Below are 26061 nucleotides of genomic sequence, written 5' to 3'. Positions count from 1 at the left end.
CATCTGCTCAGTTTTACGTGTATTTAATCAAAATGGACGAGTGAGACTTTAACACCGAGATGATTCTGACACCGAAGAGAAACTATGAACACGTCAGGCAGACATGTTCGTTCACTGTTGCTATGGTTACACCTGCTGGAGTTTCAGTCTGAAAACTTCTCATCAGTCACATGACTCGACGACCGGAGGTGAGGGCCTCGTTCCACTTCTTAAGAAAAAGTAACTGTGTCGTAACGGCTGATGCCGTTGAGTTATCGCTGAGTCACGTTTGGTTAAAGACGTCACTCACTGTTGCTGAGCGTGGACGTGAGTCACGGAGCGCCGACTGTCCGAGCGTCTACACAGAACTCACTTTGTTTTGGATGTTGAAATGAAGAGTGCACGGAGATGTAACTGGAACTAACTGTCCAACGAACTGTCTCTTTAATAAGTTCACTTTCGCTCTGGGAGAAGAAAAACACAGCTGACGTGTTTACTAATGAATTTTAACATTTATTAATTTCTTATTTTCTATCAATCACATTTGCAAACGTCCCCCGGTTTCAAACCTGTGAGTGAATCGTCACAGACGAAAGACTGAACACTTTTATTCAGTGGGAGGCATTAATGAAAAGAGTTGGAGCTGGTTCTTCTTCTGTCCATCGATTCATTATTGATTAATAAATATTCAAATGATGTTTTATCGTCTCAACGGATTCCGTCTGATTTGTGGATATGATCAATAACTGATAACCGATCAATCACATGATACGTGAGACAAGAAGAGGATGAGTGTAACGAGAGACGTGGGATGAATAGAGCTAAAGTAGGACACACACACACACACACACACACACACACACACACACACACACACACACACACACACACACAGAGTTTTGTGTCTGATGGGCCTCCTCCCATGTATTTCTGTAGGACTGGTATCAACACACACACACACACACACACACACACACACACACACACAGTGAACCCACCAGGACTGCCTTGCGGTCTCATCACTGGTTTAAATTTAGGCCAGAGGCAGCTTGGTTATATTCTCTCTCACACACACACACACACACACACACAGACAGACCACTGTCTTTATATAGCAGTGGAGACTCTATAGTTAGTGAGTAAATATTAAAGTGTGTTTGGCTGGAAGCGTCACATCAGCTGATTTACATTCAGACTGATGATGTTTGTTTCTTTCACTTTCAGGAAGTTCAGCAGCTCCAGTTTATTTGAATTGATCCACGAATGTGTTTCTGGTTTTATCTCTGAGAACCAACAATCAGACAAACAGAGGAGGAGATGTTTCAAACTGCTGCTGGTTCATCTCGTGTCGATGGATCAGCCGATCAGTGGTTTGATTGATCGGTGAATTCAGTCAGTTGTCAGGTTTTCTGTCTGTTGATTGAACAAAGTTTATGGATTGGACGTAGTTCTGTGATGACCACAGGTTAGAACGTCTCCTCTTTATTTAATCCCAGTGTGGATTCATGGAATTTTAAAAACCACTGTTTTCTGAATGTTTTGAATTGGAGGTAGAAAAGTTTCCACCTGTTGAGTTTTTCTCTCTTCATGATGCGAGAGTTTGAACTTGAGGGAAACATCCCGTGTGTGTCTGGAATCTGAATTCTAATACGTAGCGATGTTGAACACATCATGGATTTGTAGTTGTATCTTCGTGTTGCACCATCACAGAAGCCTCTTGCTGACTTTGGCTGGATTCTTGTGCTCAGATCATTATTTTTTATTTGCTTCTTGTTTCTGAGTGGTGGAGTTTTTCCTGGAAGCTCAGCAGTGAAGGACGAACATCATCTTTGACACTTACATAAGTGTCTCTGATAATAAAAGCTTCACATGGACCAGAGAGAGAGAAGCTATTGTTTCTCTACTTCCTCCATCTCCTCCTCTGCTCTCCTGACGAGAGGCTGCTTCACTTCCTGTTAACCCTCCGTCCTCCTCCTCTTTCATCTCTTCCTGTTCCTCATCTCTTTTTGTGGTTTTCAGGAAGGATGGAGTGATTTGATGTGATGTATCAGCTGATGTACAGAATTTATTTAGAAAGATCTGATTCCTCAGATGTCCTCATCAAACTCAATGACAGGTAAACAGGTTTTCACTTTGTTGAACATAGAAATCATTATGTCTGTTAAAGTTGAATAGCAGCAGGGCGGTAAAGAGGAAATGTTGAACTGTTCCTTTAACTCTTAACCTGCAGCACGTTAGTCTCAAAAATCACAAACCAACTCTGAGATAAAACTTCTGAGCATCACCCCCCCTGCTACTTCTCACCTCCGCAGCTCCTCCCCCTCTCAGATATACCCTCCGTTTCCTCCTCCTCCTCCTCCTCCTCCTCCTCCTCCTCCCTCCATCCGTTGGGACATTCTTTCACAGTCGAGCTCCTCGGACTTTGGACTCGCAGTAAATACGGTTTTATTTGCTTCAAACAGGGTGAAGGTGGCCCTGAGTGTGTCAGCCATCTCACACACACACACACACACACACACACACACACACACACACACACACACACACACCAAGCAGTGATAGTTAGCTCCACAAGCTGCTTATCAGCGGGGCAGTCTCACCACACCCACACACACACACACACACTCTGCTGGCATCTCATAGAACTGGTCTGTCCCACATTCAACTCCCAAACATCTCTGCTTCATTCCTCCACCGTGCATCCATCGCTGCAGCTCACACACACAAACACACACACACACACACACACACACACACACACACACCTTCAGTTTCACATTGAGAGGCTTTGAGCAGTTTTATTAAAGCAGCAGTGACCCCCCCGACCACATGAAGCCGTGCAGCTCCGACACAGAACATCCTGTGGTTTAGTCAAACAGTCACCATGAAGATGAGGAACTGCAAAATACAGTCCACAGAGTTTAGAGCAGGAACGAGAGTTCAAGCTCAGAGTATTTAGAAGAAGCTCCTGAGGGGAGCGGAGATAAACAGGTGACAGCTCTGCAGACTCATCATCAATACTCAAGTCCATCATCACAAATATCGATAAAACCAGACAGTCTGAATGTTCACATCCAGAAAGGTTCAAGAGATTCTCATTATTTCAGTGAAACCTTGTGAACTAGAGTCTTGACTCAAGGTCCACTTCCTCTCTCTGGAGCTGTGGAGTCGGACACGTGTCCCAGTCAGCTGATGAAGAGCTCTTCAAAAGTTCCCTCTGAACACCGAAGAGTCAAAACACCAAAAATGAATTAAAGGAAACGTGATTCCTGCACTTTCAGAGTAAAAGTTTACAACTAAGTTAAAAAGTTCATTTTTAAAAAAAAGTTCCATCTGACCCACAATGGTGGAACGTTCCTGCTCCCCCCAACAGCTGCCGAGTGGTACATCCCACACACACACACACACACACACACACACACACACACACACACACACACACACACACACACACACACACACACACACACACACTCTTAAAGCATGATGGAGGCTCTGGAGGGAGGATTCCTGTCTCTCTCTCTCTGTCCCTAGCTGGCTCACCCACCTCCTCCCCCGCTCACCTCTCTTGCTGACTAAACAGTTTTGTCAGCTGGCTGCTGCTGAGGGGAGGGGGAGGAGGGGGAGAGAGGGAGCATGCAAATAACAGTGCACTTTCTGGTTGTTAAATACACACAGGTAGATTCAGTTTGAACCGCAATCACAACTTCGGTAAAGTTTGAGTATTTCACCACAGTAGTGAGGACGTTGGTTCTCCCTCCGGTTCAGATCAGTGTGATGGGATGAGGAATGCATCATGTCCTTACAAAGATACAAGTACATACCTGTGTGTGTGTGTGTGTGTGTGTGTGTGTGTGTGTGTGTGTGTGTGTGTGTGTGTGTGTGTGTGTGTGTGTTCTGGTCCTGCAGGTTCCCTCTCATTTAAAAGCCAGTCGCTGTTTTTTTCTTTTCTCCTGTTGTGAGATTAATGTTGTCGTTTTAATCGACCTGATTTTTTCCTAAAAACGTTTAAAGCACAGATTTGATGTCTTTGTGTTTCCTGGAACAATTTAAAGTTTCCTGTTGCAGCAGCAGTTTTTAAAAACTGTTGTGAAACTGTGAATGTGTCGTTGTGGTCGAGAGTTAAAGTCGCCTGACGGAGCAGCAGCAAACAGACCCAGCCTGAATAATCCCTGTTAATCTGACTGTTAGCAAGGCTGTAATCTGACACACACACATGCAGGAATGCATACATGCAGTTTAACACACACACACACACACTCGGCCCCTCCCTCCTCTGAAAAGGTACCATTGTTTGTTCTGCAAACACTGGACACGCCTCGTTGCTGTGGAAACCGCAGCGCCAACATGCCCCCAGACTTTTTCTTTTACATCCCTGTTGACTGGAGCATCCCTGTGTGTGTGTGTGTGTGTGTGTGTGTGTGTGTGTGTGTGTGTGTGTGTGTGTGTGTGTGTGTGTGTGTGTGTGTGTGTGTGTGTGTGTGTGTGTGTGTGTGTGTGTGTGTGTGTGTGTGTGTGTGTGTGTGTGTGATGTTATTTATTTCATCCTCATTTCTCCACATCTGACTTTTAGAATTATAAACTTTCTGTAAACTTTTTCCTGTTTGCCATGTGAACTATCAGGTTGTTGAACAGGTGAACGTGTGAATGATGAACTCTGGTTGAAACCACGTGACGCTGCTGCTGCGACACACGTTCATGCTTCTTATCGACCATGTGACCTGAGAGTTCAGTCGTGTTATCAGCAGAAACACTCTGTCGTCTGACTCGTCTCGAATCTGAAAGGAAAATGTTTCTGTCTCCTAATTTATCTTTTATATTTCATTTTGAAACTGTTTCTCCAGCTCTAGTTTCAAAATTACAGTGAAACGCAAACGTTTTATCTTATTGATTATTTTTTCTATGCTCATCAGTTTAATCAAGTTTCACCTGAAACAAAACAACACAGGAAAAGAAACCAAAGGGATTAGAACCATGCTTTTATTTTGAAACTGCAGCACATAAGGTGTGTGTGTCCGTTCCCTGACACACTGTTGACTAATTATCATTCTCACACACACACACACACACACCATCTGAAATGTGTTCATTAATGAATAGTGATGTTAAATGTATTATAATTGTCTTTGTATTTAACTTTATCTAAATTAAGATTAAAACTTTACATTTGACAAACATGAGTTGTTTCTGCTCCTGTAACAAAATGTCTGTCGGTGGACGAGCAGACGAACGGACTCGGGGTTCCTTCTCTGCAGAAGTATTTGAAGTATTTGTACCAGTAGAGCTGCTGTGTTTGTACTCGGCTGTGTGAGGGGACTTCAGTGTGTGAAGGTTGAACGAGCGTCTGCAGACTAAACGTTCAGAAACGCTGATACACGAGAACATGGTGACTCCAGGTCTCTGCTCCACTTCTCCTCCTCCGTCATGTTTCACCTCTTTATTACTTCTCCTGAACGATGAGTCTTTACCTGATGCTTCTGCACATATTCAACAGAAACATTCAGTTTCTCGTACACGAAGAAAACGATGATCAGCATCGACTCATTTACTCATCAACTGATCGTCTGAGCTGTAAAATCTATTTAATTAAAAATCTTTAACAGAGACGACATCCAGGAAACACTTCTGCTGGTGTGTGTTTGAAATGGGGGAAGTGTGTGTGTCGGGGGATGGGTGTGTTGGGTGTAGGTGTGTGTGTTTTTGTCAGTGTGTGTGGTGGGTGTGGCCTCAGGTGCGTATTGGGGGGTGTAGTTGTAGAAGGTGTGTTCAAACTATTCAGGTTTTAGCCGAAAATACAATAAACCCTGGGAAAGTGGTGACACACACACACACACACACACTAACATGCACCAGTGTGTGTGTGTGTGTATGTGTGTTGTCCTGGAGGCAGACACACAAAGAGCCTCTGAGTCTTTTCACTCAACTGAAACATGGTCCTCCTCAGCACCACACCCTGCACACACATGCACACACAGACACACACACACCGTCAACATAGTTTCCTCCTCCTCATCTCTATTCCTCCATTTTATCTTCACCTCCTCTTCCTCTTTATTTCTGCTGCTCCTCCTTTTGTTCCTCCTCTCCTCCTCCACCCGACTTTTCTAACTTGTCCTCCTTTTTCTCTCCCTCTCTTTTTTTCCCGTCATCTTCACCTCCCTCACCTCTGCCCTTCTCCTCTCTTCTTCCTCACCCCTCCTCTTTTCTTCCCCCTCATCTTTTTCTGTCTCTTTATTTTCCATCAAACCCTCATCTTCCTCTAAAGCTGTTGATTTCAAAATAAAAGGTCTTTTAAAAAGAGCTCATTTCCAGCGGGTTGTTCACAAACTCACGCTCCCCTCACGTGTGTGTGTGTGTGTGTGTGTGTGTGTGTGTGTGTGTGTGTGTGTGTGAGAAACAGAGGAACGCTCAGTCTCTGCAGAACACTCCCCCCTCCCATCCCCCCAACCCACCTCTGCATCCTGCTTCCTCTCCAGACAGGAAGTCAGGGATACGGCCTTGTTGTTTCAGCACCGATAAAAACGTCCCGGGACGGAGGAGAGTCGCACTGTTAAAGTTAAAACACGCACAGACACACACACAGTAACACACAGTAACACACACACAGTAACACACACAGTAACACACACACAGTAACACACACACAGTAACACACAGTAACACACAGTAACACACACAGTAATACACAGTAACACACAGTAACACACAGTAACACACAGTAACACACACACAGTAACACACACAGTCACACACAGTAACACACACAGTAACACACACAGTAACACACAGTAACACATTAACTGCTTATCTCCAGCAGCCCTTTGCTCTCACTGTGTAAAAGATGCTGTAAAACACAACAGAAGTTTGAACGGTCGATGTACAAGGACGTGAGGTGTATGTGGGGGGGGGGGGGGGGCATTTCTACAGAAACAAATATTGATACTGTTAAGATACAACAAGATACAAGATACAACAAGATACAAGATACAACAAGATACAAGATACAATAAGATACAAGATACAACAAGATACAAGATATTATATACAATATACAGTATTTTGATTCTAGTCATTTTTAATGTGGATTTGATGATGTTGAGTTGCGTATAAAAGAAAAAGAGAAGATGTGTTGATGTTGGAGAGAGAGAGAGAGACAGAGAGAGAGACAAACAGAGAGAGACAAACAGAGAGAGAGAGACAGACAGAGAGAGAGAGAGAGAGAGACGCCCCCTCCCTTCACAATAAAGGTCGTCTTTGTGTCAGAAGAATTCAGATGTAATTAGATGATTCAGTTCAGCTGAGGCCTCTGAGATGCTGTCCACTCGTCTCTCCTCATCCCTCCTTCCTTTTCTCTTTCTCCAGCATGTCCCCCCTCACATTTTGTCATCCTCTCCCTTTCTCTTTCATTCTCTGTGTAATTTCCTCCTCTTCTTTCCCCTTTCCTGTCTCATCCATCACTTCCCCTTCTTTAACTTTTTTCTCTACCTTTCTTCCATCTATTCCTTATCCTCCTCCCCTTCCACCTCCTCTTTTTCCTCCCATTTCTTTTCTTCCTCCTCCTCTACTGATGCTCCATCCCTCCATTCCTCTTCTTCCTTTCCTACAACTTCTTTCATCTCTCAATTTCATTATTTATCTCCTCCTCTTTCTTCCTCTTTTCTCCGTTATTTTCCCTCCTCTCATTTTCTCTCTCACTTCTTTTTCTACTCTCCTCCTCCCTTGTCTCTCTCTCTTTCTCTGATACAGGCTAAAGTACAAGGCCAGACATTCAGCCAATCAGAGCCCTCGCTGACGGCAACCCTCCCATCCGACGTGTGTGTGTGTGTGTGTGTGTGTGTGTGTGTGTGTGTGTGTGTGTGTGTGTGTGTGTGTGTGTGTGTTAGTCATTTAAACAGCTGTTTTCCAGTTTGGACCAGTTTATCTCTCTCTCCTCCTCTTGTCCTCTATCCTCCTTTCCCTCCCTCTTCCCATTTCTTCTCCTTGACTCCTTGCCTCTCACCCTCCTTTACCTCCAAGTGTCTCCTTTCTTGCCTCCTTTCTTTCTTTCCTACCATCTCTTTTCTTTTCTATCTCCTGCTCTTGTTTGATTTTCTTTTCTTCCTTCCTCCTTCACCTCCTTCTGTCTCCCTGATTTAAATATTTCTGTTGATCGATGACTTGATTAATCGGCTGGTTGTCGCAGCTCCAAAGGAAATAATTGGTTATTGATAATTTAAGATCTTCAGTATGTTGCAGCCTCATCCTCCTCTTCCTCTCCTCCTCCTCCTCCTCTCCTCCTCCTCCTCTCCTCCTCCTCCTCTTGCAGCTGAACTTACACAACAATAGAATCAGGGTGTGACTCCTCTTGTTCCTCCTCCTCTTTTCTTTTTTCTCCATCCCTCTGTGAAAACTCTTTCATCACCTGAAATACAGGACGTGTGTGTGTGTGTGTGTGTGTGTGTGTGTGTGTGTGTGTGTGTTGAATTAGTCGAGAGCTCAAACCGGCTTTGGCGTGTATGAGCATGCAATGAGGCCTCAGGGCAACACACACACTGCACAACACCAACACACATCAAAGTGTTGCGTAAAACCAATGATGTGTGTGTGTGTGTGTGTGTGTTATTTTCTTTTTTGATAAATCTGCTGATAAGTTAAACAGGTGTCAGCGAAACTGTTTCTATTCGTCTCCATGTTTCTGTTCACATGTAGAATGAAAGTTAACGTGATGTATGTTACACACGTGCTCATGTCACCTCTTTACCGTCTACAATTTATAATTCTAGATTTATTCAGATAGGTCTTAGTCCCCCCCCCCCACACACACACACACACACACACACACACACACACACACACACACACACACACACACACACACACACAGCAGCAGTTGGAGTCAGTTGGTGTTGAAGCATCTCTACAGAGAACACACACTCTCTGATAGACTGAAGAGAGAAGGATAACAGCAGCCGACTCAGTGTTATGGATGTGGCCAGCTGTGTGTGTCTGTTTGTGTGTGTGTGTGCATGTGTGTCTGTCTGTCTGTTTGTGTGTGTGTGTGTCTGTTTGTGTGTGTGTGCATGTGTGTCTGTCTGTCTGTGTGTGTGTGTGTGTGTGTGTGTGTGTGTGTGTGTGTGTGTGATCTCTCTGACACACTAGTAACTGTCAGCCTGCAAATATGTGGTCTCTCTTATACCCACACACACATTTACACACATGTCCAGTTGTGTTAGCAGATATACAAGCGCTGTGTGTGTGTGTGTGTGTGTGCACCAGCTGCTGTGTGTGTGTGTGTTTGTGTGTGTGAATTAATTCTGGATGAATGTGTGGCTTTGTTGAGCACAGAGACAACTGCTGGAGGAGGATGGAGGGAGGAGGAGAGTTTGACTCCTGCATGGATGGATGAAGTGATGGAGGCTTGAGGAGAAACTGAACTCATGTTTGTGACGATTGTTTCAGTTTGAAAAATGAATCTCTAAAGTTCAGATGAGAAAAAGAAAAGCAACGTAGAATCTGCTGTAGATGAGCTGAAAGTGATTTCATATCCCATCATGCATCTCACTACCCTGGTATGGTGTTGTGTCGAGATCAATCAGGCTGATGATTGATGTTATTAATTATCGTGAAAGAGAATCAAGACGATTTGGCTTCTGTCGTTCACATCAGCATGAACTCATTATCTTGTTGTGTGTGTGTGTGTGTGTGTGTGAGATTCAGGTTAACAGTGAAGACACAAAACTATGGCAGCAGCACAAGTGTTTGGCCGGTTAACACAGAGCAACTCATGAGGAAATAAATCTTTAATAAGAGACACACACACACGTACACATGTCCAGGTTAGCATCTGTTAGCATGGCGTGAATGAATAGAGGTCTAACAGAGGAGAGAGCAGAGGTCGTTGGCTGTCGCTGACACCTGTTTGATTGTGTTTGTTTGTGTGTGTGTGTGTGTGTGTGTGTGTGTGTGTGTGTGACAGCTGCTCAGCATGTTGACAGGGGACCCCCCCCCCCCACCTTTCCTTCACATTTTGACTTAACCCCCCCCCCCCACACACACACACACACACACATGCTTCTCATCAGAAATCAGCTGATGTGAGGTTTTTCAGTCTCTTCATCCTTCTCGTTGGTTCCCATGTTCATATGAGGAATCAGCTCCTGTTGAAATTTAGGAAGTAAAACTGCTGCGTCATGGTGGACAGCTGCACTGTCGACAGCTCGGAGCTGAACGCAGCTTCATTCACTGTACGATGCGTTCAAAGCATCGACCAGACGCTGTGAAACTGTTAGCATGCAGTTTCTCACACACACAGTTTGTATCATCAGCTCCTCATTGAAACTACAGGATGTTTGTGTCATAGTTGTGAAGAACATTTATCTGGAGGTTTTAAAGACGTTCAGCAGCGAGGTGAAGTCATCCTGAAACACCTGAAGGCATCGTGATACATTCAGGGCCTCATGAAACGTGTGAAAGTGTTTGTAAGATGTGAGGAACATTTGTCACTCGACACATGATGAGACTTGAGCAGAGTTAACCAGTAACTACATGTACTGACTCATCTGTGGTGGTTTGAGCCGGTGATAAGGATGCTCAGGCTGGGAGAGACGGAGCGAGCAGTAAAGAACAAGAGAGAGGGAGGTGGGGGAGGAGGTGTTGATGTCCTTGAGGCAGGAGTCGGGCAGTTTGCCAGGGCCACAGTCCTGGCAGCCAATCAGCTCTGAGGTTACATGGAGGGTGGCGTACAGCCGGCCAATCAGGGCGGAGTTTAGTGCAAACTGAGGAACGAAGCGGCTCGTCTGGTCCAACGAGATTCTCTCTCTAACAAGATGTTCACTTCTTTCTTCTTCTCTCACTTCCTTTTTTTCACCCTCACCACTCTCTCTCCCTCTCTCTCCCTCTCTCTCTCTCTTACTCTCTCTCTTTTTCGCTCGACCTGTTCCATCCAGCCATGGTGTATCAGTGTGTGTGTGTGTGTGCGTGTGTGTGTGCGTGTGCGTGTCTTACATGTAAGTGGAGACATTTCTTCACCCGGTTCGTTTGAGTCCCTCAAACTGAAAAAGAGACAAAGCGACAACAAGCGTCACAATGTTTGCTGACAGTTTGTGTCGCTTGTAGTTTTGCATCTTCTTTGTTTTCTTAGTTGTAGTTTTGCATCTGTGGCCCCAGGTCAAATAAAACTAACCTGAAAATGAAACTCTAATAATAGTGTCTTGAACTGTGACTTCATTCCTCAGACCATCACGTGCCGTCAGACCCGACTGTTATTATTGATTTGAATCTACATCATCACTGAACAGTTTGTAACTGAACTGTTTTATCATGAGGACATTTCACAGCTGTTTCCTAATATCAGCTGATTCACGCTCCTCCTCCTCCTCGTTCCTCCTCTCCTCCAGGCGTCTCCTCTGCTCCTTTCTCCTCTTTTCATTCTTTCTTTTCTCCACCATCTCCATATTTCTCCTCTATCTCAGCCTCTACACCTCCTCCTTCCCTCTCCTCACTTTTCCCCTGCCTGAACTAACTTTCCTCTCCTCCTGTTAAACTTTGAGTCGTTCCCCCTCTCCTGCTTCTTCCTCTCCCTCTCGTCCATCCTCCTCTCCTCCTCCGGGCCCTCTGCACTTGTCCATGCCTGTCAACCAAAAGCAGAGCAGCATTCCTCAACACACACATTCCTGATCTTGCTCGGCGAGTTATTTTTACCGTCAGAGTGTGTTACAGGCCGCTCGATGCTGCAGGCCTGCGTTCACTGGTGGAAGCATCTTCATCCACAAACCTCTCAGGTGTTGCTTCGTCATTTCAAGTCCCAGTTAACCCAGTTACACTGTAACAGACACTAACCAGCGAGCAGCGACACCACGGTTAATGTTTCATGGCTTCAACATGTTTGTAGTAAAGAAGGGAACTGAACCCAGCAGACTAGTCGAAGGCAACAACGCTGGAGCAGAAGTGAGTCTTAGTGTGTTTCAAATGGAGCGTGAAGTTTGTTATCTGCAGTGAGGACTCCTCGTCCTGCACCACCCACCGTCTCTGCTCCTGCGATGGAACGTAACAATCAGCTCACGGAAAATCTGAACAAATGATAAACTCTCATTTAACATTAGGAAGTAAACTGCATTCCTACAAATAATGATTTAGAATCAACATCACTTTTATTTTAGAGAAAAACATCCAATACTGAGGTAGGATGCTAATGCTAATCTGTAAAACCTAAAAGTTATATATGCTAAATGCTAATTATCAGCTAATAGTGTTTTTCTGTTAAAAGTAATGAACCCTTTGCTTTGCTTGACATTAAGAAGCAGATTTTTAACATATTAGCATGTTAGCAGATTATCAGGTTGACTAATATTCTGTTAATTAACATGTAAAACAGTGCTATTGCTAATAATGTTATCTACAATTATTTCAAATCTGTATTTGCTTGTAATTCGGTTAAAACACACCTCGTCACTTCCTGTATTACTTAAAAAAGTAGCCTCAGTTGTGATGTTAGCGTTAGTCAACAGAATGAGCCAGAGAGGCCTCACACGTTAGCTTCACGTTTGCGTCTCATGTTCATCAAACTGCGTCTTCGGTTTTAAAACCATTTAGCGCCACAGAGCTACAAACACAGTGTCCGGCTGTTTGTGAGTTAGCGGGGCTAGCTCATTAGCTTGTGGATTAGTGGGGGCTTTGTGTGTCGGAGCAGGAACATGGTGATAAACCCTGGTTTATGTTGGAGCCGTGACACGTCCATGTGTCATGTTACACCTCCAACAATGCTCATCGACATGCAGCAGCCATGTTGTCATCTAAGAGCAGCTGACTTCAAATAAAGTTTCCGGGTTTTGAATTAGCCTGGCGCTAACAGCTAACTGATTATCATCCACAACATTTTCTCTCCTCCTCTCGTCTCCCTCCATCTTCAGCTGCCTCCTAATTAGTCTTACCAACCCTGTAAGCTCTTAATCTTTCTCTTTTCCTCCTCATCCATCCATCTATAAATACATCTGCTCTGCAGCCTGTTGCATCCTCACATCCTCCTCCATCTTTCTTCTCTCCTCCTCCTCCTCACTCGTTCTGTCCATCAGCCTCAGATTATCGTCTCCGTCCTGCATCAGGACGCCATCTTTAGCTCCGTTAAGCCTCGCTGAGCATCACCTTGAGTTTTTTTTACCTGAACTCTCTGTGTGTGTGTGTGTGTGTGTGTGTGTGTGTGTGTGTGTGTGTGTCCAATCGAAGATGAAATCAGTCGTTCATCATCATAAATCATTACGTTTGTTTGCTGGTATGAAATCTTATTTCAGAATGTTTATATTTGATGTCAAAATGTTAATTTCCTTAATAGAATATATACGTTTGTATTTCTGTTACTTATTATAAATTATATGGTTAAACTATATTTTCTTAAGGGTTTGATGATGACGTCAGGCTGATAGTTCTGTGTAAACATGGATTGGGTTGAATGGTCCTGTCTAATGTCTGCACAAGGCCTCGTTTATAACTGAACACAATTTAAACAACATGACACATCTTTGTACAACTTTATTTAACTGTACCAGGGTCATAGATGTGAGAAGTGGTTTTTTAACTTGTGATCTTCTGAAGTTGATTGTGCGTCTGTCTCCCATCACTGCAGATTGTGTCTCACTGTGTGTGTTAATCGTCTGTGGCGTCCTGTAGTGCAGTGTATTGTGTGTTAAACTGTGTGTTGTGTGTCACTGACTGTGTCTTTGTGCTCTCCCCCTGCAGTGTGAGCAGTGGTTGCAGACACACACACAACAAACCCCGCCCCCTCCCGCACTGCCCCGCCCCAAGACTTGAGCGAACGAAAGAACGTTGCTTTACGAAAAGGACGGGTAAATATGCTCCTCCTTCCCTCCCTTCATCCCTCCACTCCTCCATCCATTCATTCAATCACCTGCCAGCTGTCGAACATAAGCAACGCAACCATCGCTCTGCCTGCCGCGCTTCTTTATATCTTTATCTATCTATTTATCTATTTATCTACTTTCCTCGGTTCTTCTCCTCCTCCTGCTCCTCTCCTCCTCTCCTCTTCCTCTCCTCTCCTCTCATTGTGATGCACCATTCTCCTCTTTTAGCAGCATCCCTCCTCACTCTTCCTTGAACGTCTCCATCATCTGCGTCCACTTTTTCTGTTTTCACTTTTTCATGAATCAGTCGTTTGAAAAAAGACGCTGCATCACCTGCTGCTTGCCGCTTGGCCGCTCTGTCACGTGATCAGCTGCTTGCTCGCTGTGGACGCAGCTTTTTAAAACATATCCGTTAGTTTCACCTTCTTCTTCTTCTTCATCTCTGGAATTTGTTCCTCAGAGTTTGTGAAACAGTTTTTTATTTTCTTACAGTTCATTCACATGTTTGATGTTTTATTTTAAAATTCTCTGTTTAACAGAGTTTTCTTTTCAGAGAAACTTTAAAAACATCAGTGTGTCGTGTTCAGATGATTTACACCAGGATCACTGTGACGTGATTAAATCAGCAGAATCTTTAATGGACTTTGGTTCGAACAAACAGCACATGATTATCAGACTATTTAAACAAAGAGTCCGTTACAAATACAAGTAAATAAAAGATTTTAACGTTAAGCAGCAAATTACAAAAGACTTAAAGTAACTTTCTTAGTTCATTTATTCATTGAGAAGAAAGATTGATAGTACAGAGAGGAGGCAATTACATCTTTAGGATCTGAAATTAAAATGTGTATTAACAAAGTACATTTACTTCATAAAAAGTAAAAATATCAAACTTTCCCTCATTTCTTTTGCCATGGAAATACAAATTGAATAAAGTAAACCAAAATAAATCAAATGTGTTAGTTTAGTAAAACATTGAGTTTCTTGTGTTTTGAATAATAATATTAAGCTGCAGCCTGATACAAGCTTTATTAAAACAACATTCAATAAGAACAGAAACAGATATTTATCAAAGACGTTTCAGTTTCATATCACATTTGTTCAAACAAAGAGATAAAGATGAGAGAGACACAAACACACACACACACACACACACACACACACATGAGTGTGTGTGTGTGTGTGTGTTAGAGAGAAGAGGAATCTGCATCCTGATTGGCTGAGAGCCGGCAGACATTTTCCACAGTCGGTCTGTTCACTGGTTGGTTGAGACGCTCCCCTCCCCCCTCAGCCTCCCCCTCTGGTATGTGGTACTGTAGAGCTGACACGCCGTCGATGCTATCTCAACACTTTATCACGTCGGGTCTAAACTCCACTGCTGTGCACCGCAAACACTCACACCGGTCAATCTGTAACCACACTGAGGGGGGGGCTGAAAGACAAGATGATGCAAGAGAAAAAAGGGGGGAGGAGGAAGAGGAGGAGAAGAGAAAGACGAGAGGGAGGAGAGAAGAGGAGGAGGAGGAGGAGGAGGATGAGTGGAGGGAGAGTCAGTTTATCCAGTTACCATCTGAACCAGTTTCACTGGAGGGGGGCACACCTCGTGGCCAAAAGTTCACGGACACGCCCGCCACACAAAAATAAAATTATTCTTCAGCGATGAAAATAAGACCCAGAGGTTTGCATCATTTCATGTTCACATTTAATTCCAGGAAGTAAAGAGATGGGATCAAGTTACAATTAGACTTTGCCTGTAAAAATCAAATAAAAACTAAAGAAGAATAAAAAACTGCAAAACAAAAATGTATTTGTTAAATGTTTTTTAAAGGGGATCCGATGGAAAGACCCAGAAATCATTTTAAACCTCGAAATAAGTTGTGACGCTCAGTGAAAGTGAAAAGTCTGAGTTGGTCTCTGAACTCGTTCTTTGATTATGGTTTCCTCTCGGTGAAGGAGCAGTGGAGGATGGGTAATGGCAGCTGAGTGTTAGACGACGGTGGTTTGGGAGGAAGGGGGGAGCATCAGGGAGGTCAGTGAGAGAGAGAGAGAGAGAGAATGCCCATCAATCTCTCTCGCTCCAAACTGGCTCACACATGGGGAAGCAGCAAAGCGCTCTCTGGTGAGTGCTGGCTTCCTGTTGTGGTGGAGACTCACTCAGAAAGAGAAAGAGATGAAAGAGAGAGAGTTTCAGTTTCTGCAGCATCACTTCATTCATTCACTTTTATTAACCTGATTTTATCTTCATCTCTTTGTGTCTTTCAGGGAAAACTCGGTTCATTTATCTCTGACAGGAAGTTTTTGATGCTAATAGTGACAGTAAAGTTTGTGGGGATGAACTAGAACATAACTCAGAATGAACTCACGTTTGAATTCACTAGATCCAGATTCTTATTTGGATCTGAAACAAATCAGGAAAGTGTTCTAATTCTATTCTCTGAGAAATCAATGAGAATAGTGTTACAGAAAATGAAAGAGATCCTGGATCTGCACCAAGATCGAATGGATCGTTGCTTCAGATCCAAAACATTTCACAGAAATCAGTCGATTTTTTTTGTGTAATTCTGCAAACTAAGAATCAAACGCAGACGAAAACTAAACGTCAGCTGGACGATCAGTTGCATCTCAGTTGAAACGATCACGTGGTTCAAGGGGAGTTTGACGTCTTTAGAGCCGACCGGAGTTTATTACTGTGTCACTGAGGCTTTAGTGTTGTGACATGTTGTAAATGATCAGACAGCAGCGCTGAGCTTTGTGCTGTTGAACGCTGCTCAGCTCTGCAACACAGACAAACGATGATTCCAGCAGTTTGATCTGATTTGTGGTTTGAGGTGAGAATTTCGATTAAAACCCTGAAACCACCTGAACGGTTTCATACTGTCACTGCAGGAATTTAAAAAAGCACTTTATCACAGCTGATGTTTCACAAGTGACAAGTAATGAGAGGAAAGTGCAGCCGACTGCAGCTAATTAGCTTCAGCTAACGCAATCACTTCTGCCAATGGAGCCAAGATAGCAATTAACTCAAGATGCTAGTAGCAGCTACTCCTCCATGAGTCAGTTAACCTGCGTGTGAAATAAACGATTAACTGTCTTTACTTTCACTGGTGGGATTAAAGTCGTCACGTGGAGATGCTAACAGTGTTGTTCCTGCAGAACAGCTAACGAACGTCAGATTTGACGTTCACGTTGTGAAGTGATGACCGACATTTGAACGTTCACACATAGTGTGAATATCGACATTTAAATCCGTTCTCAAGATGCATCAGTGTTTAAACGATGATCTCACAGCTGGTCGTAGAAATACTCGTTGAATACAAACGATAACGTGTTGAATGTATAGAAACAGAGAGAACGTGGAGGAATGGTTGTGTGAGTGAGATGAAGTCATAAACAACATGTGGTCACTGGATCCGTTCATGATCCTTCAGGATGATTTACTTTCCACAGCAGGTGTCACTTTGGTCACTTTGCCTCTGGGGCTGTAAAGGGTGTTAGCCTGTTAGCTTGGTATCAAGCTGCTAACGTTACTCAGGCTACATGTGTCCATGGCTCATTCAGGTTTATTAGCACTTTGTGATTTATTAAGCAAACGAACAATTCAACTCTAAAGTCCAATCATGTCACCATTGTCACCCAGGGGCTAACTAGACTAGCATCAACTAGCTAACGGGTTTCACATGTGTAGTCACACTTTTAATTTATGTCACACATTATTATTGTTCTTATTTTATGAAGAGAGTTTTTAATGAGCAGATTACCAGGATGCCTGCTTATGCTAAGCTAACACAATGCTACGTCGTCCAGAAATACTTTAGCTTGCTAACATAAAACAATTCATATGAGACATTCATTCACAAACCGCTAACGGAAGCTAGTCCTCCAGCTAACGGCAGATTAGTTGAGGAGATTCAATGGTTGCTGTGGAAGTAGTTTGTGGTTTTTATTGAAGTGACAGAATGTGGCGCCTGCCGGGACGACTCAGCTGTTCTGTCAGGTGACGCGGAGGATTTATGGTTTTTAGGTGACAGGAAACGTTTCTCCACCAAAGTGTTTGAGCGGCTGAACGAGATCTGGAGTCACAGACAGTTTGGGTTTTATTTGGGAGCCGGTGGTTAAAGGTGTTCAGTGGAGGTTTGTGTTGGTGGGAAGTTACAAATAATACATGATAATATGTGGTAATGATATAGAATATACTCTCAGAGACTATAGATGTTTATTGAAGTATATTAATTACTTATAAATACTATCTTATCACGGCTGGCACTGAACCAGGGCACATGGCTGATGGATGGTTTTGGTTAGTTAATATCATTAACTGGTCAGTTTAGGTAAACAGCAGGTAACCATGACAACAGTACTTCCTGTCTGTTAACTGGAGAAAACGTCCAACACGTGTTTCACTGTGGTGAGTTTGAGATCTCTGAAAAATAATGAGTCTTCTTCTGTTGATGGACGACAGTGACGATCAAACACTTCGATAATGAACCTCGTAGCATATACACATTAACACACACACACACACACACATATATACACATTAACACACACACACACACACACACACACACACACACACACATATATATACAGACACACATGCATTAACTCCTGGGCTCCCACACAGTGACCTTTTCATGCTTTTGCATGGATGTGTGAGAATGTGTGTGTCTCTCTCTCTCTGTGTGTGTGTGTGTGTGTGTGTCTCTCTCTCTCTCTCTGTGTGTGTGTGTGTGTGTGTGTGTGTGTGTGTGTGTGTGTGTGTGTGTAGGAGTGTCAAAGTCTGTGTGAGAATGATGGCTGGGAACAGATGTAGTAACATCAGCTATCTCACACACACACACACTCAATCCCACAATCCCCTGCTTCCTATATATCACTTATGCTATGGCTGACATTTATTTTCTTTCTTCTAATTCTATCTATTCTATTTCTATTTCTCCATAGCTATAGAAATGTGTCTAGCGCCACCAGTAGGTTGACCTGGCTTTGAGTGCAGGAGACTTCAGGCCACGTCAAAGTGTTTTTGGAGGCATGACAGTGTTTCAATGACACACGGAGCTGAAACTAATGGTCCTTCAATCAGAAGAAACTTTTTATAGTGAATGGCGTCTGTTCCTCAGTGGAACTCGTGGAGGCAGCTGCTGCTGTTTGTTTCAGTCAGTCGCAGTAAACTGAACATTCAACTGGACCCAACAATCAAGTGAACAAGATCAAAAATAACTGTACTGATCCACAAGGTGAAATAAAGTCATGTGAAACGAGGTGACGGCAGCAGAGGATCATCTTATCCTCCATCCTTTCTTCCTCTGAACAAACCTAATCTCTCCTTCTCTACATCCTTCCTCTCTCCTCCTCCTCCTCTCTCCTCTTGCAGCCATCTGTTGCCGTTCGTTTCTGCAGGCTGTAAAAAGTGCTGCCTGAGCGCTCTGTCAGCCAATCACAACACTGTGTGTGTGTGTGTGTGTGTGTGTGTGTGTGTGGACGACCAACGATGCTAGTATAAAAACAATCCAGGGATAAGTTGTGTGTCTGTGTGCACGAGTGTGTGCATGTGCCTTGATGCACCTGCCACGACCATGTTACAGTTTGTCATATAAGAGCAGTGATAGGTCAGTGGAAACACAACACACACACACACACACACACACACACACACACACACACACACACACACACACACACGGCCAGTTGTCACCAGTCACTCGCAGAGCTCCACTCATCTTCTCTTCATCCTTTCTTCCTGTTCTCTTTCCTTTTACCTTCGTTTCCTCTCTTTATTTGACTCCCACTACATTTTAAAATATAAACTTCAATCTCATGTAAAGATAATTAAAAGTTTTATTAAAAACACAAAATAATAAGAATTTCATTTTAAACAATTATACATTTTAAATGCAAAAACATTTAGAAATAATCAAGACTTGCAAATTCATTTTAAAAGATGTGTAATTCAAAAAACCGTCAATCAACAATATTTTTCAGAAAGTAAAACCTTCTTTAAAGTTTGGGTCAATATTAAACTGAAGTTAGTGTAAATTAGCCAAATGTAGCTCATAACTTCAGTTAGATGATGAAGTTTAAAATAAATGGCTCTGAATGGCAGCTGAACTATTCTGTTTATTATTGTGAATTTGTTTGTTTCAGTTTCTTCATTTTATAAATGTTCACTTCTTTAAACTTTATTCCTTTAGTCGGTTTGTTTTTACCAAACCTCACTGAACTTTTCATCATTTTAAAGTCTCTTCTCTCCGTTCACTGCTTCTCTCTCCTCCTCTTCTGGTTTTCCTTTGAACGAGGAATTTCCAACACCCCCCCCAAGAGAGACACACACACACACACACACACACACACACACACACACACACACACAGCTTCGCTCTGAGCTGGAGGAGGAAATGGTCCGTTCTGGAGAGCGTCTTCCTGTGGGGGCTGCCAAACGGAAACAGCAATTAGCTTCTCTTCTTCTCCTCTGAGAAAATTCCTCTTTTCTTCTCTGTCCTCCATCTTTCTCCTCCATCTTTGTCCTCCATCTTTCTCCTCCATTTGTCTCTCTCTCTCTCTCTCTGCCGTGTGCGTCTCTATGTCTCTCGGCCGTCCTGGAGGCAGTGTGAGGATTGTAAACGGGACATGTCGTCCCCTCTGGTCCAGTCGGCGCTGAGCCAAATCTGCTCTTATAGTCAAAGGTCACGGCTGCCGTCCTCTGCTGCCTCGCTCCTCATCTTCATCTGTCAGAACAAATCGATGATGAGGAGCAGGTGAGGAAGTTGTGTGAACATTTAAGATGCAGACATGATGTGAATCAAACATTTTAATGGAGGATTCATTCTGTGAACAAACAACGTCCTGTCACTTTTTAACTTTTAAACGTCGTCATCAGTCATTAACAGACCTTGTTTTGTTAAAGTCAATACATTTACTTATGTAGAATTAAAAATCTACCAGAATGGGAAATGAACCTGTGTCCACCAGCCTTCATTAAAAACCTGTCTAACGTCCCTCAGCTGGTAAAAACATCCACGGTAGTTGTTCCTGTTTGTCTCCGGCTGAGGGACACGCTGATAAATGGTCGTTTACCAGATCTCTAATGTTTGTGTGACAGGTTTAATTCAGGAACGCTCCTCTCGGCTGTCCACGTGTTCAATCTGTGTTGTTCTCTCATATTTCAGCAGCGATGGAAAACTCCACAGAGGAGCTGCCAGAAGGGGGAGGAGTCAACAATGAGATAAATGAAGAGGAGGCGGAGCACACAGAGGAGAAAACGCACAATAACCTCAAAGGTTCGTACAAAAAAATGTTTTAACCCAAGAAACAAAAACTAATTTTAAAGTTCAAATACATCAAATGTGTCAATATATTAAATCCTAACTCCTTCAGGAGCGATCAATGGGGTGAAGGAGGCGACAGAGAGCGGAGGAGAGAAGCTACAGAACGGAGACCGAGGAGGAGGAACAGGAGCAGGAGGAAGAGAAGCCATGGCAACAGAAGGAGGCGACCTGTCCTCCATCAACGCCATGATGTCAACAGTGATGATGGCGGCAGAGAGCATCAACGGAGGAGGAGAAGGAGAAGGAGAGAGCGGAGTCACCTCCGCCAACTCATCCGCCGGCCCGTCGCCAAGGTGACGACCAACTTTTTAATAATGAGATGTTTTAAAACTTTTCTTAATAATCTTTATTACAAACCTGCTCGATTTCATATTTGATCAAATTTCCATGTCACATTTACGCATTGTTGTTGTTATTGTTGTTGTTGTTGTTGTTGTGTAATACTAAACACATTCACTACAAAGCTACAGGCAGAAATAAAATCTGTACAGAATCTCAGATAAGTTGAGATTTAATTTACGTGTCTTCAGTAAAAGTTTTAATGAAGTCTTCCTCTCTGCTTTAAGCCCCTCCCCCAGCAAGTCGCTCACATCAGCCATGAGGGCCCCGCCCGGCCGCAACGCAAGACGAACCCAGGTACACGAAACAAACACACAAACACACACAACCCTTAATTCTGTGTTTACACATCTTTATTTAGAAAGACACCAGCTGTCAGTCAAACACTGGGGGCGGGACTGTCCACTCCTCCTCACTTCATCTTCTCTGGTCCTTCTTTTCTTTCACTTTCAGTTTTTCTTCCTCCTTTCTTTCTCCCTTTCCTCCTCCCCTCCTTTCCTCTCTGCCCTCATCTCCCTGCTTCCTCCCCTTGTTTTCCTCCTCTCTCATCTCCCATCATGCACTGTGGCATTCCTTGCCTTGTCATCATTTCCTGCAACTGAAACAGGAAAAGGAAAAGTGCTGCTTCCCTGGTTGTGTGTGTGTGTGTGTGTGTGTGTGTGTGTGTGTGTGTGTGTGTGTGTGTGTGTGTGCGCGTGTACACTTATATATTTGTGAGGACATTTTGACCGGTCCTCACTTTTTCTTATTGCTTGTTTGAGGGTTAAGGGTTTTATGGTTACAGTAAGGTTAAATTAGGGTTAAGGTTAAGTTAGGGTTAAGTTAGGGTTAAGTTAAGGTTAAGTTAAGGTTAAGTTAAGGTTAAGGGGAATGTTTTGTGTCAGTGAGCGTCCTCACTAAGACAGAAGGAGAAGGATGTGTGTGTGTTGATGAGGGAACACGTCACCTGATGCAACAGTGCGTTTCACTGATGTTTGTATACAAACATTGTGAGTCTGTGTGATTCGATACCTCAACAAAAAAACTGTTTTTATTTCTGTTTTTCTGTTTGTTGTTGATACAAATGAATCTGCTGTGATTTCCTCACAGACGGAGACAAACCGTGTTTTACATGAAAGTGAATGTTTGTTTTCAGGACACCAAAGACGACAGCTCCGCCTTTATCTGTCCACTCTGTGACAAGGACTGTCAATCACAACACCAGCTCACCATGCACATCAGACAGGTAAACACCTGCCTCTGTAACACGCATTCACAGCTCCTGACATGTTCCTGACATGTTCCTGACATGTTCCTGACGTGTTCTGGAGCTTCTGTATGTGAGAACACAAACATCTGAGTCAGTTGCTCTGTCTGAGTCTATGTGAGAAAATAAATAAATCCTCTATCTTCTCCGCAGCACAACACCGATGCTGGAGCGAGCGACCACTCCTGCAGCATCTGTGGGAAATGTCTGAGCTCGGCCTCATCGCTCGACAGACACATGTTGGTCCACAGCGGAGAGAGGCCGTACAAATGTGTCGTCTGTGGACAGACCTTCACCACTAACGGAAACATGCACAGGTACACAACACACACTGATGTTCTCCAACACACACCAACACACACTGATGTACTCCAACACACACTGATGTACTCCAACACACACCAACACACACTGATGTACTCCAACACACACCAACACACACTGATGTACTCCAACACACACCAACACACACTGATGTACTCTAACACACACGTAAACATCAACATCACAGTTTCAATGAAACTTTTTAAATCTCTAAACAGAAGTGTACAGTAACACAAACACACACATGAACACACACTTAAACTTGTGCGTGTGTGTATGGGGGGGGGGGGGGGTACTCAGGAAGTGGGACGACAACTTTTAACCATCCACCCCCGACAGACACACGCCCTGTCATTTATCAGTGAAGCCCAGCTGTGTGTGTGTGTGTGTGTGTGTGTGTGTGTGTGTGTGTGTGTGTGTGTGCTCTTCTCCCTGTTGTAATGAAACGTCATGTGAACACGTCTGAACGGAGCGTGTTCATGTTGTTCTGATGAAGAAGAGGATGAGTCCGACTCTTGAGTCTGTGGGTGGTGGTATGAGGAGGGGTGGGCAGGAAGGAATGACTGGAGGACGACAGACGGACAGAGACTAACACGTCTGTTCTGTGGCAGCGAGACGTCCGTTTGTAGAAACCTCGCAGATCAAAACGCTTTCATGATGAAAGGAGACGAGTTTAGAAAAATTAAAAGAGGAAGAATCAGAAGAGATTTGTCTCTGAACTGTGAAAACGAGTGATGAGAAATCTCTGACAACGCTCCACCAGCTGCTCTCTGAGCTTCACGTGACCGTTCACGTCCACTGGTCATGTGATGTAAACAGGAAGTAGGTTGTCACCTCCGCAGTTGGTTGCTTAGTAACAGAAACTCCTCTGAAGGAGGAGAAGTGATGGTGAAAAGTCAGAACAGGGATTTCTTTTCTCTGAGCGACGACGAGGTGGAACTGTTCCTGACAGGAAGTGTGTTGAGTCATGTGACTGATGAGAACCAATCAGAAGAGGACGTGGGCGTCACTGTTTTCTAAAGTCTCAGTTTGTGTTTTCAAACTAAAACCAGAACGTACACACGAGTCTCCACCAGTTGTTCCTCTGGACTTGTTTCGACTCACCTTCAGTTTGCTGACGAGACACAAACAGTTTCTCTCTGTTTCTTTTTTACTGATAATCAGAACGAGCTCTGAAAGGTTTGAGGAGCTTCTGGTGTCGTGATGAATCAGAGGATTTTCTCCACCCTCGTCTCTCGCTGATCTTTTGTGACCTGTTAGTCGGCTGAAGCTCCTCAGCTCTTGTCTCGCTGCAGCTGTAACTAAGAAAGTCGGCAATCTGGTTTGGCGAGTCTCTGAAACACAAACTGAACTCACACTGAGGCCTCCTGCCGGCTGCCGGCGACCTGGATGCTGATTTCCATCAACACACCCTGGAAACTGTTACGTCATTTTCTCAGAATCCAGCAACGACGAATAAAACAGGAGGAAAAAAAGAAAAGTGTTGAAGAGGACGGAGCACTGAGCCTTTTATCCTTCTGCTCATTTACAATGCAAACTGCAGGAGAGCGAGGACGTAAAGCAGGAACGTCCAACTCCAGCTCCACTTCTCCCTGTGAGGCCTGTTTTCACATGTGCTGCAAGAAAATAAAGAGGAGGACTGTTCGGATGGAGAGAGGAAAGGAGGAGCAGAGGGAGGGAGGGAGGAGGAATCCATTTTGCAGCAGAGCATCCTTTGAAATGTGAAACGCGAGTTTTTCCGACTCAACCATCTTCAAACAGGCAGAGAGAGAGAGAAGGAGGGAGGGAGGGAGGGAGGGGGAGGCTGGGAGGAAGAAAAAGAAGGAAAGAAGATGAGGGTGAGACTTGAGCGAGGGATGGAAAGAAGGAAGGAAAAGATTCAGCCATGAATTCTCATCCTTGTTTGTCTGAAATCTAAAATGTGTTGTTTCCAATAAAGGAGACAAATTTAGAAACTGGAGACTAAAAGAACGAGGGAAGAGAAGCTGAAAACAGAAGTGAGGAACAGATTCTGTCGCTGAGCATCGGTGAAACATGAAACCACTGTTTTCTGGTCTGAAGCCGTGTGGGCGTCGCACGTGTTCACTGAGCTGAGTGAAAAGTTAAAGATCAGACAGAAAGAGAAAAGGAGGATTCTGATTTCTCTGCTCAAACATCAGAGTTGAATTCAGCGTCTGTGAGAACCATCAGTCAGGTTCTGTCGGAGGTTCAGCTGCTGGATCTTTATGAATCATCTCCAATGGAAGAAGCAGCTGCTCAAACATCATTGTTCTTCCTGTGTTCTTCAGATGTTTTACATTTTGAACTTTTAAATCCATTTTATACAAAACAAATTGCAGAAGACATTTTGGCCTTAATGGGTTTTAAAAAGTAAGAAGAAAAAAATTCACTTTTCCTACAAAACCAGAGAAGTTGAGAAAGTTATTTAATTTATTTTGATCTAATTTAATAATTAAGAGTCTCGGTGTCTTTGCAGAGCTTCAGCTGAGAGGTTTTTTCTATGATCACATTTATCTCTGGTTAGTCCTGGTTACTGCTGGTTAGTCCTGGTTAGCTCTGGTTAGTCCTTTTTGCTGGTTGCCCCTCAGTTGCTCACAGTTTCCTCTCGTTCAGGATGTTTTTGGTTTGGTTTAGTTGCCATAGTGACAGATGACTGAGCTGCTAATGAAAATAACCAGAACATTAAAAACATTTACAGCAGAGGAACTTTAATATAATTCACTGTGTGTGTGTGTGTGTGTGTGTGTGTGTGTGTGTGTGTGTGTGTGTGTGTGTGTGTGTGTGTGTGTGTGTTCATCAGGATTGTGTGACTGCTGATGCTGCACGTGTCCTGCTCTCTGATTGGTTGGTTGCTGGGGTCACAGTACACTTTAGGCAGAGGAGACTTTGCTCTCTGATTGGCTGAGTTCCGTTACGCACCTGATTGGTTAATAAACAACTTCCTGTCAGCTGGTGTCAGATCTGCTGACTGTGTCAGGACCTCTTATGGGCGTCCAGCTCGCTGCCTGTTGGCTTC

At 43.7% G+C, this 26061-nt stretch overlaps 1 protein-coding gene and 1 long non-coding RNA gene across 6 annotated transcripts in view; one reads left to right on the top strand and one right to left on the bottom strand.

Moving 5' to 3' along the window:
* Nucleotides 1-26061, top strand: part of rreb1a (ras responsive element binding protein 1a) — a 45979-nt gene that overhangs the window by 5950 nt on the left and 13968 nt on the right. For 2 of the 5 annotated variants that reach the window (XM_069512150.1, XM_069512151.1), the window contains exons 2-7: nucleotides 13690-13796; nucleotides 20978-21088; nucleotides 21186-21429; nucleotides 21703-21772; nucleotides 22611-22700; nucleotides 22875-23038. In XM_069512150.1, coding sequence (XP_069368251.1) covers nucleotides 20983-21088; nucleotides 21186-21429; nucleotides 21703-21772; nucleotides 22611-22700; nucleotides 22875-23038 — 674 coding nt within the window. In that variant the 5' untranslated portion in view covers nucleotides 13690-13796; nucleotides 20978-20982. The remainder of the gene's footprint in view (nucleotides 1-13689; nucleotides 13797-20977; nucleotides 21089-21185; nucleotides 21430-21702; nucleotides 21773-22610; nucleotides 22701-22874; nucleotides 23039-26061) is intronic. The other 3 variants (XM_069512152.1, XM_069512149.1, XM_069512148.1) reach the window with 3 other exon arrangements.
* LOC138405244 (uncharacterized) lies at nucleotides 20024-20971 on the bottom strand. Its single transcript, XR_011238928.1, has 2 exons — nucleotides 20795-20971; nucleotides 20024-20536 (listed from the first exon to the last, which is right to left on the bottom strand). It is a non-coding gene; the product is annotated as an uncharacterized lncRNA (long non-coding RNA).

This window comes from Paralichthys olivaceus, chromosome 17, assembly GCF_024713975.1.
Source record: "Paralichthys olivaceus isolate ysfri-2021 chromosome 17, ASM2471397v2, whole genome shotgun sequence".
NCBI lineage: Eukaryota > Metazoa > Chordata > Actinopteri > Pleuronectiformes > Paralichthyidae > Paralichthys > Paralichthys olivaceus.
Note: the sequence above shows the minus strand (reverse complement) of the source record. Positions and strands in the feature narration are given on the sequence as shown.